This window comes from Tauraco erythrolophus, chromosome 2, assembly GCF_009769465.1.
Source record: "Tauraco erythrolophus isolate bTauEry1 chromosome 2, bTauEry1.pri, whole genome shotgun sequence".
NCBI classification, from domain to species: Eukaryota; Metazoa; Chordata; class Aves; order Musophagiformes; family Musophagidae; genus Tauraco; species Tauraco erythrolophus.
In genome coordinates this window covers 106,430,543-106,448,206 of record NC_141466.1, presented here as the reverse complement: position 1 = coordinate 106,448,206, position 17,664 = coordinate 106,430,543, and the positions used below count along the sequence as shown (strand labels likewise).

General features: G+C 41.9%; 1 protein-coding gene across 2 annotated transcripts; it reads right to left on the bottom strand.

The window, feature by feature from the left end:
* Positions 1–7,270: 7,270 nt before the first annotated feature.
* Positions 7,271–16,948, bottom strand: MRPS10 (mitochondrial ribosomal protein S10). Of its 2 annotated transcripts, none has more exons than XM_086629018.1 (7): positions 16,762–16,948; positions 13,653–13,711; positions 13,477–13,549; positions 9,422–9,561; positions 8,862–8,970; positions 7,640–7,729; positions 7,271–7,423 (listed from the first exon to the last, which is right to left on the bottom strand). In XM_086629018.1, exons 1-7 carry the CDS (start codon positions 16,795–16,797, stop codon positions 7,337–7,339), a joined length of 594 nt encoding a protein of 197 aa, XP_086485144.1. In that variant the 5' UTR covers positions 16,798–16,948; the 3' UTR covers positions 7,271–7,336. The 2 variants fall into 2 exon arrangements, with proteins under 2 accessions (XP_086485144.1, XP_086485135.1); XM_086629009.1 differs by having other exon boundaries at positions 16,829–16,867.
* Positions 16,949–17,664: the final 716 nt, after the last annotated feature.

Here is a 17,664-nt window from a genome sequence, read left to right as displayed (position 1 = left end):
GGAAAGAAAACCAGGGCAAAAAAGCTCAAATTATTTGTAATCTGTTCTGCTGACCTAATTCTGTCAGCAGCCACGGTTAAACCCCATCAGCAGAAGTCTGCTGCTGCTACCTCTGTATCTTCAGCACTTTCATCTGCATGACATGTTCCAGAGACACATGGTTTATAAAAGCCGCTTCCTTTATTTTAGAGAACTCTGCTAATCTAAACACAACGGATTCCTCGTTGCTAGCTTACTGCCTTCATTCTTTTGTCTCACTTTTATGCTTTTTCTTCATCCCTGGTTTTCTACTTCTACTTTTGCCCTTTCCCTTGTGAGATGCCATTTTTTCATTTTAGTGTATGTTTTTAACTGGAATAAATGTATTGATCACACTCTTTTCCTATCCAAATGCACAAAGGGAGAGCTAAACTTGAACACACTTTGTCCCAAGTTACTTAGGCAGTGGAAGTTACACCGTGGACTGTAGCATATAGCTTATAAAGTTGAAAGCTGTTTTATTTGCTATATGATGTTTTGGAGCAATAACAAAAAGAAAGATGCGCAACTCAAGATATTGGCTTGAACCAATACAAAGGGTAAGACAGGAGTTCACTTCTTCCTTCATCTCAGTCTATCCTTGCTTAATCTTCCCTGTTGCCTGTTTCTCTACATCACTCCTTTCCTGGTAACAGCTGGCACCTATGCAAAAGGCAAGTGCCTTGAGGTGCTATTTGCATAAATGTAGAGAATAACAAGAAAGTAAGAGCAGTGAAAATCAAAAGGCAGAGCCATGACAAATACAGTGTTTGATAGCTGCTGACTTAAAGTAGAAAATGAAATTTTTATCACAAGAAACCCTCAAAATTGCTACTTACTCACAGGCTACTTAACAAAACTGAAAGTTCCCTGCACAAGAACACAAGTACCTCTGGAGATGGCCATTTCAGCAGGCCGGTTCAGCTGCAGGACTTTCAGGATGTGGCACGACCTTTTTGGTGAAAGGATGATGCTGTTGGCTTCTAAAGGGTAACACAATCACCCTTTGAAGCTAATTGGAGGTGGTGTGCTGACCTACTGAAAGAGCAGAGCGTGGCATAATTAAGGCGACAGGTTTTTCGAACTCATTTATCCCTCTTTCCCTAGCGTTAAGGATCAACAAGTTATTCAGGCAAATATTTTTTACTTACTTATGCAAGTTCCTTGTTTGTTTATTCTTAAGCAAAACTAATTTAGCTAAGAAAAGAACTGCTAGGTGCTTTTGTATTAAACATCTGTTCTCAAATAGCCATATTTTGCCTAATATTCTTATTTCACTGATGGAAACTCAGTTTAGAAACTGCTTTGCCACTGGTTTGGTTGTTTGGGTTTTTTTTTTGCCAGTGTGAGCTGTATTTCAGGTTATGGTGTTGAAAACCAAGCTGCAATTCTTTTGACAAGAAAATGGCCGATAGGTTTACTGACACTGGAATTCCTTACACTGTGGTTACTATAATATATTGTTAATGTAAAAACCACTACAAAGAACTTAGAGTATTCTTTGAAGAACTACCAAGTTTACACACTGAAAAAATACAGAATATGGAGAATAAGACAGCACCTTAAATGTACTGCTGTTTAAAATTCTAGTCTGTTTTAAGGGGGGGATCATTTTAGAAAGATCCAAGGTACACTAACCACATAAGCTGCCTGAATCCACGTGTTGTCTATAGCAACATTAGCTTAAAAAAAACCCAAACCCACAAACATTTATGTAGAAGGATATATAATTGAGTAGATAGCTTAACTGGCAGTTTGGTAGCCGTGTGCATTCCATTTCTGGCATACAAGCTGGAGAACTGAGCATGAAAGAAGGGGATGAGGACAGCCCTGAACCTTCTGTAGACATCCAGAAAAACGGATACGCCCTTTTCAGTGTTTCAAACTAGTTCTGCAGTACCTCCATGCCCACGTTCGTTGAAAATAGTTTGGAGAGAGTATATATAAGGCCAGGTTTTACCAATCCTGGATACTCTGCATTGGGACAGTTTATTAAATGTTTGAGAGTAACACAGAGGTATAGATTGAATGAGATGCTAAAGAAAAGAGGAAAGAAATCTGCATTATGGCTTTCTCTGCTTTTGAGTGGGTGCTGATGTTAGGGAAGAATTGGTCAGTTGAAAATTGATTCTGTTTAAAATACTAGAATTTTTCTGCCAAGTAGTTACTGAACCAATCTATGTATAGAATGCTGGTTTTATTTTTATATTCCCTCTTGGATAATACAGAATGATTGTTTTGGTCTGAAAGTTTCACCACTTATATATGGGGAAACAGTGGAACACCCATTCCCTGGTGCACTGACATGCTGTCATGCACTCAGATCCCCTGAGGGCCTTAGTGATTTATCACGGCTGGCTTATGAATGGCTGTCAGAAACGTAACTTCCACTTCTCACCACACAAATGGACAAGGGTGAATACTCTTATTTTGGGGAAAAAAAAACCCCAACTGAATTCAAGACGACCACAGCGAACTAGTCAGAGGGAAACCTGAGAATGAAGTGTTTAAAAAGGAGCAAGAAATCTCCCCAACTCTTATGATAGGAAAGGTATTTTTAAAAGCCAGTTGTGCCATTTTTGTGGCTGCAAAAGCACGGAAACTAGAGGAAGGGTGGCATTTCCTATTGGTGCTTGCTAGGACAAGCCATGATCAGCATGTGAGGTTCTATTCCCAAATTCTAAATTGAAGGGACAAATACTAGACTCTGCCTGTTTTACTGCAGTTTGGTCTAAGACAAGAGCAGACTTGAAGCAGTTTCAATCACAGCTTTATATTACACAAAGAGCAAAACCTTTCTTGTGTCACAACTTCCTGGGTAAACGACTTTCCCTTGGGCATGCTTTATTTCCAGTGCTCCCTGGAATAACAAATAGATAGTAATTCATTTCCTGGCACATGAAATGCAGAGACTGGCAGGAAAAGCTTCTCAAGCAAGAAGCTTACTCTACAGTTGTAGTAAAACTAACAATTAAGTTACGGTGCTGATATGATTAAGACTAACTATAGAAACCAAAATTGAAATAACATTCCAGCCTGATGAGCCCTGGCATGTGTAAGAAAGGGAAATACATGCTCTAGAGCACTTTGATGAAATGCTGAGAATAAATTCAGACTGCATCTTTACATACCGTACTAAATGATATAGAAATAACTGTTCACAAGTTTGGGGTTTATTTGTACTGAAAGATACAGTCATATGGCAAATGAGCTCTGGGTATCCTGGAAATGCAGGGTAATTTAGGCCGTTATAAAATATCTTTAATCCATAAGTAATAAGATTCTGCCACAACTACCTTTGAGCAGAGCCTTCCTGACAATTTTTGAGCAGTTAAATGGCTCAGAGAAAAGTAACCTAAGTGAATGCTCTGGATTTAGTTTTAGATTATTCTACAAGCCTGAAAATTTTATAAACAGCTGTTAATATATTATTTACATAATATATCGGTCTGTTTATTTTTTGACACCTTAAGTAGGCTGGCAGATAGTCACGAAGTATTTGTGGAAGTAAATCCACCTCCGGCTTACTGGCAGTCAGCAAGGACTTTAAAGATTGAATGGACTCGAAAACTTGTCTATCTTCAGAGCCAATATTTGGCACAGTTCATATTTAGATTGAGACAGTCTAACCACTGATGGAATGAGGTAGTTCACTGTCATATCTGGTGACTGTTTTCATAATACTATTCTTAGTATTTGCTACCACTCTGTAGGTTTCTGTAACAAAATGTTTTACATGACATCTATTTCCTATGACCCTTCGGAAAGTATATTCTCATACTGGCAGATAATGCTGGACATCTACCCCTAGAAGCTTGAGGACGGCCATTAAGCGGTCTCCTAACTGTGAGCAACTGTACTCAGAAAAGCACCATTTTCCTTCTGTTAATGCAAACAGTTTGGGTTGTCTGCCTTAGCCTTTAAATAAGGGAAAACTGTATCAAGTATTTGCTCATTGGTCTGTCTGTGTTCTTGAGTTCTAAAGTGCTCAGTGAGAGTGTACCAGTAGGTTAGAAGTGAATACAGCTACGTGCAAAGGGGGAGGAGGAACTTGATTGGATTTCGGACTAGAGGTGTCTATCCTTAAATGCCACACACAGATTACCAGGAAACCTGAACTGGGGGGAGGGAAAGCAAAGGCAATTAGGCTGAAGGTTTATTGTTGCCTAAGTTCATATGTAGTAAAACTCCACCTAGAAAGACAGAGCATTAGCTTAACCAAACTGAATGACTGACTTGGGTTAAACTTGTTTGCTAGATGAGACTAATGAAGTATCAGCCAGGGGTGAGAGAGCAGCAGGATTAAGAAATCTGTGTCCTGATTATAGGATTAGACTGCAGGCTACTGGGTATAGAAAGTCAAGCTTTCCTACTGAATGCTGTCAAATCTTTTCATCTCGTCTTTCCTTTATAAAAAAGGCAGTGATATTGAACTGATCCTAAGGATTTAGTTCAATTCCGTGTCTGAAAACCTCTCCCTCTCTCCTTAGGGGGGAAGCACTAGTTTAAACATATAGTGATACTGACAGCTGTTTGACTCTTTCAGAGTTCTAGGAAGGCAGGAATGCTTTGCCGTGATGCACAGAACATCCCATGTGGCATATGTTGCCTTTATTTCAGGGCATAAAACTGGTGATTCTAGTAATTTTGCTGCATGAATGCAGAAGTGGGCACTTCAGACAGATTACAAGTCTGTCTAGGTATCATTTAAGCTTTGGATAGCTTACTCATAAGAACACAATACAGCACGCTCAAATACTGGTGTTTATAAATAGTATGAAACATGGCATTCTTATTAACTTCCTCTAAAATTCAACTAAAAATTTTCTGATTGAAGATCAGATGAGATGGTCAGTAGGTAGAAAGATGACTTGAGACAAGAACTAAAGCAAGGATTGGAGTGTTGCTGTTGGCACTTGTTAAGAAACGTGGCAGAAAGCAAAACTGGAGAAACGAAGTAAAAGAATGGGAAAAGAAGTAAAGAATGGAAATAGTTTATCCAACAAAATAGTTTATCTCAAGTTTTGTAAGTGAGGATCAGGAACATGCTGTGAAAGTCATAAGCCACGTTAGTAGATGAAAAAAGATGATCAGAGTGTATTGCACAGCTACTGTATTATGCAAATGTGTAACTAGAGATAAAGATGTTGTAATGCCTTAGGAAACCCCTAAACATGAAGGGGAGGATAGAGAAAGCAGGAACAGATCACAATCTTAAAAGGGAGGAAGTTTCATACGAGTTAAAATAAGGATGAGAAGTGTGGCCTACTGAGGTTAGTAGATGGCAGTGCTAGTAAATTTTGGTCTGTTAACAGTCAGAGTCTGCATAGGTTATTCTGCTTTTTCAGAGTGGAGATGATCTGTGATGGCAGTTAGCTATGGCTCTGTCAACACGGTTAAGGTCTAGAGATTATATTAAATGTACTTTAACTTTCCCAAACATATGATGAGTCTGGAAGCAAGAAATTCTCTAACAATAACACCTTTCCCAAGATAAGTATCCCTTCTGCCAGGGGGTTGTTTACATGGGTTAATACTTTCTGCAGCTGTTTCCCAAGTCCATTCCTGTTTAGGTCTGATTACTAAAACTCTGAGCCAACTGAAAAGCCATGCTGACTGGCCATTTAGCCAAAAACTGCAGGCTGGGAGTAGAACACCAAAGACAATAAGAGACAACCCCTTAATCTTACCATGCATCAAAGGAAGATGTGGAAAGACTGAGTATTGAGCACAGTCGCACTTCCATACTACATACAGCTTGAACTTGGCAGGTGGCTTATGCAAAACTAAACTAAAGAATGGAAGCATGGCAAATTTGAAGAGAATATAATACAGACTTGAAAGAGGCTGTTCCTCTGAAGCATCAGCTTTACTTAACCTGGTCAGCTCACAGTTTCTTCCTTCGCGTTATATAGTGTCTGACATGACTTTAAGAAATGCTATTAGGACTGAATACTAGGAATGAGAGAAAGGAAGAATAGCTTGAAAGTGAGGAAAGCAAAACACCTTGAAGGGGGAACTAGGCAACGTATCTTTCCATTAAGACTTTGATTAGCTTCCTTTTTTTTTTTTTCAAGGCATATTGTAGAAGGTGCACAGGCAGCTTGCTTTCTATCACAAGTGATACCCTCTATATTGACTGTCTTGAAATATCCATCCTAAAACAGCTTTGGGCCTCTCTACAGCTAGAAAATGCACACAAGCTTCAAGCACGAGCTTGGTTTCTTGTTTCAGCTACGTCCCATTAAGATTGTCCATTTCTGTCTGATAACAACACTGTTATTATAGCAGTCAAATCAAAGCCACTTTTTTAATACTGAAGCAGATTCCTGCAGCTGTGTCCTTCCTGTTAACCTAGTAAAGGTAAAAGTGCTTAATGCAATCTGAAGGTAAAGTCAATGATGACTTTGCACCTAGTATTATCTCCTTTGATTCATGGTGAACTAACCTTCAAAGCAGTTGAGCACTCTTTTGCTACTTGTACTGGTTTTCCCCTCTAAGCATTAGTAGTGTCCATCTAGACTGGTTTTACACAGTAACCAGGCCAGTCAATTCAGAAAAAGGCTATGCTTTTCCCTGTAGCGAACTAAAACACCTAGTGCACTGTTGGTCCTATCCACAATGATACTTTCTAGTATCCGTTTGCTTTCCAACATGGTTCTACAAGCACTTCATTTAAGTTAGAGGTGTAAGCCTATGGAAGTCTCAGATTTGTACTCTGATCACTGTGTTCTTCTGTTAACAAGCAGTTACTAAGACTGGAAATGAGGCTATTGGGACTGCAGGAGCCTAAGAAAGTCTCAATACGCCCAGTGTCTTCTAAGAGTGTGGTTTTTGACTTACTACAAGTTAACATGCAAGCTGTATGTACACCTGGAATTCAGTTACTTCCAAGGAGCTATAGCAAAAAAATGTGGCGCAATCTGGCATCCATAACATTAAACATTATACAAACGTGAAGTAGATTTTGCAAGTATTTCAGAATTCAGAAGCCATTTAGTATCAAAAGGAGATAGAGAATTTTTATATATATATTTATATATATATACACACACACATTAATAAAAATAAATTTTACCTTTCTACAAACATATTATAGATGACCATAGTTCCTGATCACAGAGTACAGACAAACTTCTTCACTTTATAGCTGTTCAGTCTACAGGTACTGGAGTTATGATCAAGAATAACTCAATGAAACAAGAGTTTATGTAATTACTTTATAAGAGAACTTTTATTTAACAGTAGATTGTCTCACTAAATTAGGTTGATAGGAGCAACTAATTTCAGCAGTAATGGAGCCAAGTACCCGGTGAGCTCATGACTTGACTTCAGTTTCTTCTACTTGAGGTAATGTATCCCAAACTGGTTTCTGAATGTGTTCAGGTATTTTCTCTATCTTAGTCTAAAAGGAAAGCAAAGCAACCATTTATTATACCAACTAGCTAACATCTAACTTCTTTATTTATGCTAGTTTGAGATATTTATCAGATTAAAAATGCCATCTAGTGGCATTTTCAAGCAATACAGCCTCTTTACCGTTTAATGCTTCAGAATGTTCCTTGGTGCTCCCATCAGGAATTTGTCTCGTAACAGTAAATAATGTGAGATGGAAACCTACCTTTTTTACTTCCATGGCAACCCCTTCAGGTAAGTTTCGTTGAACGTACTCCAAGTAAACGGCAGCAGTACTGCTTGTTAGGTATTTTAACTAAAACAGAAGTAATGTTTTTTAATGAACTACTATTGTTAATACTTCAAACAGAAGAGAGAAAAAAAAAGTTTGCCTTAACTTCTCTAGTTCTTGCTATGGGGCCAAACATCTTACAAGAAGGCAGTATTATTGTATCTTACAAGTATTCTGTAATACTGAACACAGAGGCAGTTGAGCTGTACACAATTCTCGTACACGAGTATAAAGTAGTTATTTAATTCCACAGAACTGCACATACTGCCTGTGACCACATGGATTGATGATGACAGAAGTGGTGGATCTTAACACTGCAGGTATCAGATGAAATCAATTACAGGTTAAGCAAGAACTACCAGCTTTTGTATACTCTCAAAGTTCAAGGTTGTTGTAAATCGTGCAACTCCAGAATTCCACTGAGTTACTGATTTTCCAGTTTCTCCTGGATAGCAAAAATTGTGCTTATGGTCTGTGGGCAGCTGTTTTTACCGCACTAATGTCTGAGGACTTAAAGCCAAGTCCCATTTTGATAAGCACTGCGCAAATATACAGTAAGACACCCAGGAACAAAATGCTGGCAGTAAATTTTCTTCTAAGTCAACCACAGCTGCACTCTAAACCATACAGAAGTCTGTGTCATCAGCCACAGAGCTAGCGGTTTGTGTACACTTCCTTTCTTGTATTTCCCCACACAGTTTTAGTTTGCCATATGACGTTGCATAGGGCATAAGTACGTGCGTTCAAAAGCATCAAACTCACGAAGAACAGAACCCTTAGTGACTGGTAATGACAATGATTTAGCTGCATCTTCTTCCCTTCCTGAGAAAGCTCCTATTCCACTGATTCTCGGAAACTAAGAACATAAAACATACAAACGTATGTATTGTTCTCAATTCTACCTTATTTTTTAGTAATTCTTTCAGCTGTCAAGGTGATGGTCAAAATCAGCCTTTTAATCCAAAAATTATGTAGGCTGTACACTCAGAGTAACTAGTGTTACATTAGATGTACTTAGGTAGCTGTTTTCCGCTATTTCCTGCATTGTCCTCCCCAACCCAAGTAAAAAAGAAGTTTGTTTTCACTCCTGAGCTAACATCTATTAAGACTTTTGAATTGTGCACCTAGAACATTTTTTTTTCCACATCTTTCTTACCTCCAAACACATATAATGTGTTCTCATTTCATACTGAACTCTGTGCTTCTTGTAAATGTGTACAGACTTTAAAAGCGTGAATCGTTCTATCTTCTTGGGCGGTTTATGTCTGAACAAAGCACAAGAGAAAATTTAATTTTATTCAAAGGATGCTAATATAAGTTATCTTTCTTATTTGACATTTAGAAGATCTATAAGGAAATACTAAACACTGGTACAGTTTAGTATTAACCCACATGGGCATGGTTAATACTCAGGTATTAACCAGCATTAGTTTAGGGAAGCTAGAGCACTGACAACTGTACTCGGAGTACAGTCAACATCCTTCATGTATTTAAAATGCACTTTGACTATGGAAGTACTGAGTATAGAACTGCTGCTGCTTTCTCATCATTGTGCTGCCATCTAAGAAGTGTATGATTTATAATCTGAGAAAAAACGTTGGATCACATCCGTGTCTTCCGAAAAAGAGAAATTACTTCTAAGCACAGAAGCTGAATTACAGTAGGTGACGTAAAGAAGCATCTGACACCACATCACTCTAGAGATCAGTTACTTACACTTTTTCAACTGAGATGCCAAGTTCTTTAGCTGCAAGCACTGCAAAATATTCATAGCTGTCCAACACAGCTTTATCGTGGCCTTTAACTAAAAGGGACAACCTCTTGTACAGTGTTTCTGGCTCATCTGAAACAGACACCTGCGTTTTTAAAGAAAGGACAAGAGTTACCACTCCATGTTCTCCTGAATGCATGCACTGCACATTTTCTTAGCCTATGTGCCCCATTTGTAAGAGAGGAAAAAAAACTCGCACACTGTTAGCTGCTTATTTTATCTGCAAGAGGCTGACAGTATTACTTTGACTGACGGTTCTCACTCTTATCAGGGAATCATAGAATCATAGAATCATAGAATGGTTAGGGCTGGAAGGGACCTTCGAAGGTCATCTAGTCCAACCCCCCTGCAAGGAACAGGGATATCTCCAACTAGATCAGGTTGCTCAGGGCCTTGTCCAACCTGGCCTTGAACGTCTCCAGGGATGGAGCATCCACCACCTCTCTAGGCAACCTGTTCCAGTGTTCTACCACTCTCATAGTAAAAAATTTTTTCCTAATATCCAACCTGAACCTACCTCCCTCTATTTTAAAACCATTACCCCTTGTCCTATCATAACTGGCCCTCCTGAACAGCCTCTCCCCATCTTTCCTGTAGGCCCCCTTGAGGTACTGGAAGACCGCTATAAGGTCACCCCGGAGCCTCCTCTTCTCCAGGCTGAACAGCCCCAACTCTTTCAGCCTGTCCTCATAGGAAAGGTGCTCCAGCCCTCTTATCATCTTCGTGGCCCTCCTCTGGACCCTCTCCAACTGGTCCATGTCCTTCTTATGTTGGGGGCTCCAGAACTGGACGCAGTACTCCAAGTGAGGTCTCACAAGGACAGAGTAGAGGGGGAGAATCACCTCCCTCGACCTGCTGGCCACACTCCTCTTGATGCAGCCCAGGACGCGGTTGGCCTTCTGGGCCGCAAGAGCACATTGCCGGCTCATATTGAGCTTCTCGTCCACCAGTACTCCCAAGTCCTTCTCCTCAGGGCTGCTCTCGATCCAATCACCACCCAGTCTGTATTTATGCCTGGGATTGCCACGACCCAGATGTAGGACCTTGCATTTGGCCTGGTTAAACTTCATGAGGTTGGTACGGGCCCACCTCTCCAGCCTGTCAAGGTCCCTCTGGATGGCATCCCTCCCTTCCAGTGTGTCGACGGCACCACACAGCTTGGTGTCATCGGCGAACTTGCTGAGGGTGCACTCCATGCCACTGTCCACGTCACCGACAAAGATGTTGAAGAGGGCCAGGCCCAACACGGACCCCTGAGGGACGCCACTCGTGACCGGTCTCCACTTGGACATTGAGCCGTTGACCACTACTCTCTGAGTGCGGCCATTGAGCCAATTCCTTATCCACCGAGTGGTCCATCCATCAAACCCATGCCTCTCTAGTTTAGAGAGAAGAATGTCGTGCGGGACAGTGTCAAAAGCTTTGCACAAGTCCAGGTAGATGACATCCATTGGTCGACCCTTGTCCACCGATGCTGTCACCCCATCGTAAAAGGCCACCAAGTTGGTCAGGCACGATCTGCCTTTGGTGAAGCCATGTTGGCTGTCACCCACCACCTCCTTGCTCTCCATGTGCCTTAGCATGGTTCCCAGGAGAATCTGCTCCATGACCTTGCCAGGCACAGAGGTGAGGCTGACCGGTCTGTAGTTGCCCGGGTCCTCCTTGTTCCCCTTTTTAAAAATGGGGGTTATGTTCCCTCTCTTCCAGTCATCGGGGACCTCGCCAGACCGCCACGACTTCTCGAATACAATAGCCAGTGGCTTGGCAACTTCATCCGCCAGTTCCTTCAGGACCCGCGGATGGATCTCATCAGGTCCCATGGACTTGTGCACCTTCAAGTTCCTCAGATGTTCTCGAACCTGGTCTTCAAGTACAGTGGGCGGTGGTTCATCCTCACAGTCCCTGCTAGTTCTTTCCACAGCTTGGGTGGTAAGACAAGAGGCTTTACCATTGAAGACTGAGGCAAAAAATTCATTAAGTACCTCAGCCTTCTCTATGTCCCGGGTAACTAGAGCACCAGTATCCTTCCGGAGGGGGCCTACATTCTCTTTGGACTTCCTTTTGTCCCCTACATACCTATAGAAGCATTTCTTGTTGCTTTTTATATCCCTTGCCAAATTCAATTGCTTCAGGGCTTTAGCCTTCCTCACTTGATCCCTGGTCACTCTTACAGCTTCTCTGTATTCCTCCCAGGCTATCTGTCTCCGCTTCCACCCTCTGTAGGCTAACCTCTTCATTTTCAGTTGGTCCAGGAGCTCCTTGCTCATCCACGCCGGCCTCCTGGTCTTTTTGCCCGACTTGTTCTTCGTCGGGATGCACCTCTGCTGAGCTTGGAGAAGGTGCTCCTTGAATGTGGACCAACTTTCCTGGGCCCCTTGTCCCTCCAGGGCCACCTCCCACGGCACTTTGCCCATCAGGTGCTTCAAGAGGCCGAAGTCCGCCTTCTTGAAGTCTAGGGTACAGAGCTTGCTGAATGGTTTCCTTGCTGCCCCATGGATCTTGAACTCCACTGTGTCGTGGTCACTGCAGCCAAGGCTGTCCTTAAGTTTCACCTCACCCACCAGTCCCTCCCTGTTGGTGAGCACAAGGTCGAGCATGGCACCCCTCCTTGTCGGCTCCTCTATCATCTGCAGGAGGAAGTTGTCATCCACGCATTCCAGGAACCTCCTGGACTGCCTGTGCCCTGCTGTATTGTCTCTCCAACAGATGTCAGGGTGGTTGAAGTCCCCCATGAGGACCAGGGCTTGTGACCGCGAGGCTGCTCCTATCTGGCTATAAAGCGCCTCATCTGCTCTGTCCTCCTGGCCAGGTGGCCTGTAACAGACCCCTACCGTAACATCCCCTATCCGTCTCCGTCCTCTAATCTTGACCCATAAGCTCTCTGTCAGCTCCTCCTCCGACCCCAGGCGAAGCTCCACGCATTCCAGCCGGTTGCTGACATAGAGAGCAACACCCCCTCCTCGTCTCCCCTTCCTGTCCTTTCTAAAAAGCTTATACCCCTCCATGTTGACACTCCAAAGGCAAAAGTGTGAAGAGGTACCTAACTTCGGAACGTTTAGGTAAAATTTCGTAATCAGAAAAGGAAAGGGAACGCCAGATAAACGTAAGGACAACTCTAGCAAAGGCAAGAACAAAACTCATTGTTAACGCAAGTCTGGAGCAGCGATATTTGTATTTTAAACAGCAGTGTGAGAATACCTGAAATTCTCAGCCTTCGCTTGGGTATGGACAGTAACTGGAGCCTTATGAACAGTAATCAGAATTCTAACTTTAAATAAAGTTAGTTATAAGGCTACTTTAAACATAGTAGGCTTACGCAGCAATATTATCCCTTCTGTTTGTCCAGCTACAAGTTTATGACCCTCAGTTACAAATTTATGACTTTCAGTTAGAGTGTCAATTTCCAATGGCCTGGGCTCACTGATCATCTGAAAAGCCTTGATGTGTCCAGGAAGCACTGACTTTCCCACAGGTTTACTCCCAGTGTAATAAATCCAGTTTGTACCAGATGTGGCAGGAAGGCCGGGTATGTGCTGTGGATTTAATACTACCTATAAGATTTTGGCTTGCCTGTACGTATTATACAGATTCAACACGTTTCTGAATCAAGGCATTCGGATTCTAAAGGCAAGATACCCACCACCTGCCTTCATGAACTTCCCACCTCATCGACCCTGGTCTCTCAGCTTCCAAGCCAGAGACAAAGGCCTTAGGCTGGCTAAGACGCTGCAGGCTCTGAACTGAATGTGGCCAAAAAAACAGTATTTCATAGAGTTACAGCTGCACAGAGGAGGACGAAAGTGACTGAGGCAACTGTGAGCTCTAGAAATCTCGCTGAAAAAAGATTTCAAATACCAATAATCTAAATTGTTTCTTTCTCTATGGCAAAGTTGACATCACTGAGATAGAACTTTAAAAAGCTGCAATAAAGGAATTCAAGTTTTTCTGTACACTCTGTTCCTAAGACAATATACAAAATACCATTCTGTGAAACATTTACCAAAGGATTAGTCTTAGGCTCCTGTGTATCAGCATGGGATGTCGCCAGCCGTACTCCCATCAAGTCGGAGTATCTAGAAAGGTGGTAATGAGGAAAGCATAGAACAAGTTGTTAAAGCTGGATTTCTTAGGAATCATGGAGGAGGCGTGGAAAAAAGGAGGGCCTTTTATACTTACGGAAGAAAACACTGCTTTTGCATAATTCTGTTTGCATAATGGACAGGAAAAGCTGATCCCTGTATAAAACAAATAGGTCATGAGTTTTTTTTCCACAAACCAGAAAGTAGTCAGTTAATACAGTTTTATTAAAGGTTACTTTTTTGCACACTAGAGCATAGCACGTTCCTAGGCACTGATCTGCCAGACTAGAAAGTTTGCTCTATCGGAAGATGCAGGAAAACAGGAACATGGAAACAGATTTTTAGTATACAATAGCACCTAAAAAAAAGACAACATTAAGGGAACAATATAACAATATGCACTTACTATTAATGAGGCACCTGAAGAGCAATCACAAAGGGTTTGGTTTTTTTTAGCAGAAAAAATTTATTTTGTGTGGCATCAGACACCATTTCTGTATCTGATAAGATTTTCTCTTTTCATAGTATAATATCTATTAGTTTTGTTAAGTGACAAGCCTAAGTAGGACTTGCTGTTGTGAAAGCAATTGAAAACAGTATCCTGTAAAAGCAAAAATTCAACCTCTGAATTTAACTGGAAATTTCCCATTTTTTCAGCAAAAAGTTCCTTGTGATTTTCAACGCTTGTTCTTTTGAGGAGAACATTTACATATAATACTTCTAACAAGTAAATGAACCATATTTAAAAGATAACATGATTTTTCTGTGTTAAAAAGGGAATACAACTGTTGAAATCAGGATGTAACATTACCGTCTTTCGTACTACCTTCTAAACATTATGTGGCTTCTGGCTTCCTTCTACTAATTCTCAATTTGGCAAAGTTATAGACTACTTGAGAGGGGGAAAAAAAGGAACCAGAACTCTTACTTGCTTAACAGAAACTCAGGGCTGCAGCAAAATTAGCTATTTATCCAGCCCCTTGATATTCTTAGTGAACAGGTGCTGACGTCATAGCTTTAAGAGAGAAGACAGATACCCCACACATCAGTTATGTAGGTGACTGTATAATCAAAACATCAGAAAACAGCCAGAATTGACACTTTTCCAGGTTATCTTAATTTAGTCGCTCATGGATATGCATAACTAACTATACGATGCTATTAGGTTCCTTCCTAACCCTCCAGTACACAGTATATCTTAATTATAGATCAGCAGTGAATGAAGCTGTTTTCTGAAGTAATTCTGCCTCATTCGCTATTTATCCTACAAATTCTGCATCCAATGAAGATGATGACTGCAGGAAGAGGCAGGAGAGTTTCCTATTTACAAAGCTGACTGTTATTTGGAGAGTACAGCTGAATGTCTCCCCTTAGGCAAGCTTTTCAAATCCATATGTTCACAGACGGGCATTGGTGTTAGGTTCTTAAGTGCATGACACCATAAGCAACTGTAGGAGCACTGAATATTTGCCACTATAGTTGATAACCATGCAGAAGGTTTCAAAGTTCATGTTGGGAACTACTTGTGCCTTAATACCCCAAATTCAAAAAATATATCTGATGAAATTAGCTTGATCTTTGCGCCTCAGTTCTTTCTCTCTGAAGTCAGAATACTGCCCCTCTCATTCAATGCTAATATGAAGTATGCTGACATCATCACCTGGCATCACTTCAGAGAGCAGACAGGCCCATGAGCATAAAAGCTTGTATTCAGTGCAGGGCTTAAACTGTGTGGGCAAATACATAGCACAGAACCTGACCCCAGATGACAAATGTAAGACTACTGACTGGGCAGTCATCAGGCAAGTAAAATGCTGTTGCGATACAAAGGCAGAAAAATTGCAACTAAGAGTCGTGTCTGGATTTGGTTTCTTTGTGTGTATGCAGTCTCTGCTATGTATTCTTTTGCTTCTAACTGCTTGTAATATGGATTTATTATTTGCATGCAAAGATATGTACACTCATAGCATATTGTGTTTTGTATTTTTAGATACAAAAAATTTCAGTCTTTGTGTAATAAAGATGAATAAACCAAAACATGATGAAACACAAGAGTTCTATCCCACATACTAAGCTCTGCATCCTTTAGAATATTCTGTGATTATGCGTATTATTCCCACCACATGCGTCTCCTTTTATTACTAATTATGCAGGTATGCATCGAGTCAAATGATTTTGTAAAATAAATGTGCTCTGTGCAAATTTTGAGAAAATGATATGTTGAGTACCCCAAGTAGCAAAGATGACATTCAGCAGGCAGTAAAGTGTATTTTAAAAGCTTCCTTCATTCTCTGATTGAAATATACTTGATGTGCTCTCCACAATGGCCATGGTACAAGGTGGAAAAGACACTCAGACTGCAACATAGAATCATAGAATGGTTTGGGTTGGAAGGGACCTCAAACATCATCTAGTTCCAACCCCCCTGCCAAGGGCAGGGACAACCTCCACTACAGCAGGTTGCTCAAAGCCCCATCCAACCTGGCCTTGAACACTTCCAGGGATGGGGCATCCTCAATTTCTCTGGGCAACCTGTTCCAGTGCCTCACCACCCTCTGAGTGAAGAATTTCTTCCTTAGATCTAATCTAAATCTACCCTCTTTCAGTTTAAAGCCATTACCCCTTGTTCTATCACTACATGCCCTTGTAAAAAGTCCCTCTCCAGCTTTCCTGTAGGCCCCCTTTAAGTACTGGGAGGCTGCAATAAGATCACCCCGGAGCCTTCTCTTCTCTTCTCTTCTCCAGGAACATTACAGAATTCAGTTTCGTGGGTGAACCAAGGCCTTGCACAAAACAAAATTACCCCTGTCTTAATGCAAAAGAGCCTTCATTTTGTTTGGCTGAGAGATCCTGAAGTACTCAGGAGACGGCTGATGCCTGGAAGGTGAGCAAGTCCAGAACACAGCACGCAGAAGAGAGGAGAGTTTGGAGCTTCAGAAAATAAACAGGACACCCCCAACATCAAATTTTCTCAACTTGAGAAAAACCAATCACTCTCTAGAAGTCAAAACCAGCAGAAAACATCGGCATTGCTAAAATATAAGAAAACAGGAAGACTATTTACGTCAAGATTTGAAACTTTAAGACTAGAAACGCGCTTAGCAAACGACCTGCCAATACAAGTCATCTCCTCTTCAACACCCCTTACACCCACAGTGACCGCCGCAACGGGGCTCGCCCGCCCCTCCTCCCGCCACACACCCCACCTGACAGAGCCTCCGCCACAGCCACCCCGCCGCCATCTTGTCTCCGCCCCTCAACCCGCCGACCCACCGCAGGAGGCCCGGAAGGAAAAGAGCGCCTTCATCCGCCACCTCCCCCGAAGGCTCCGGCGAGCGAAGAGCGTCCCCCGCCGCCGTGGCGGAGCAAACACTCCCGCTGAGGTGAAGGCGCTGCGGCACCGCGCTCGCGGGTGGGGAGACGAGTTGGGAGCTCGTATGGCGCCTGGCGCCATACGAGCTCCCAACTCGTCTCCCCACCCCCGTCCCCGCCTCCCCTGAGCGTCGCCTCAGTGAAGGGACCCGCGCTGTAACACCGTTCCTCACCTCCGCCCGCGCCTGAAGCGTTTCCCGCCAACCGTCGCCCCCGTTCTCCTCACACACGCTCTCCGTCCTCTTTTTTTCCAAGAGAAAAACGTTTCTCTCAGGGATGACAGCGGGAATTGCTCCTTTCTCCGACCCCGAGGCAGGGCAGGTGACGTTTTTATTTTTTTTTTTTTTTTTTTTCGCTAAAGGTGGTTTCTTCAGCTTTCTCCCCCTCTCCAAGAACGCTTTTTTACCTCAACTCGTTCTTACCAAAGAACCTTCATGTCCACCCAACGGTATAGAGATGAATATATGAAATTAGTATATTTTTTTTTTTGTCTGGAACGATTCAGGAATCCTTTGAAAAAGAATTACACATGAACTTACTTTTCAACCTTGCCCCCGCCACCCCCTTAAACAATGCTTTAAAAATATATATATTTTTTAAAAAAGGTATACAGCCTGTTAGCAAAACCCAGCCAACTATATTTTACCGAAGTACAAAAATGACCGCAAATGCCATATAAACCCCTTTCTTTTTACACATATAAATAGCTGTTAATAATATTACACAAGTTCTGATCA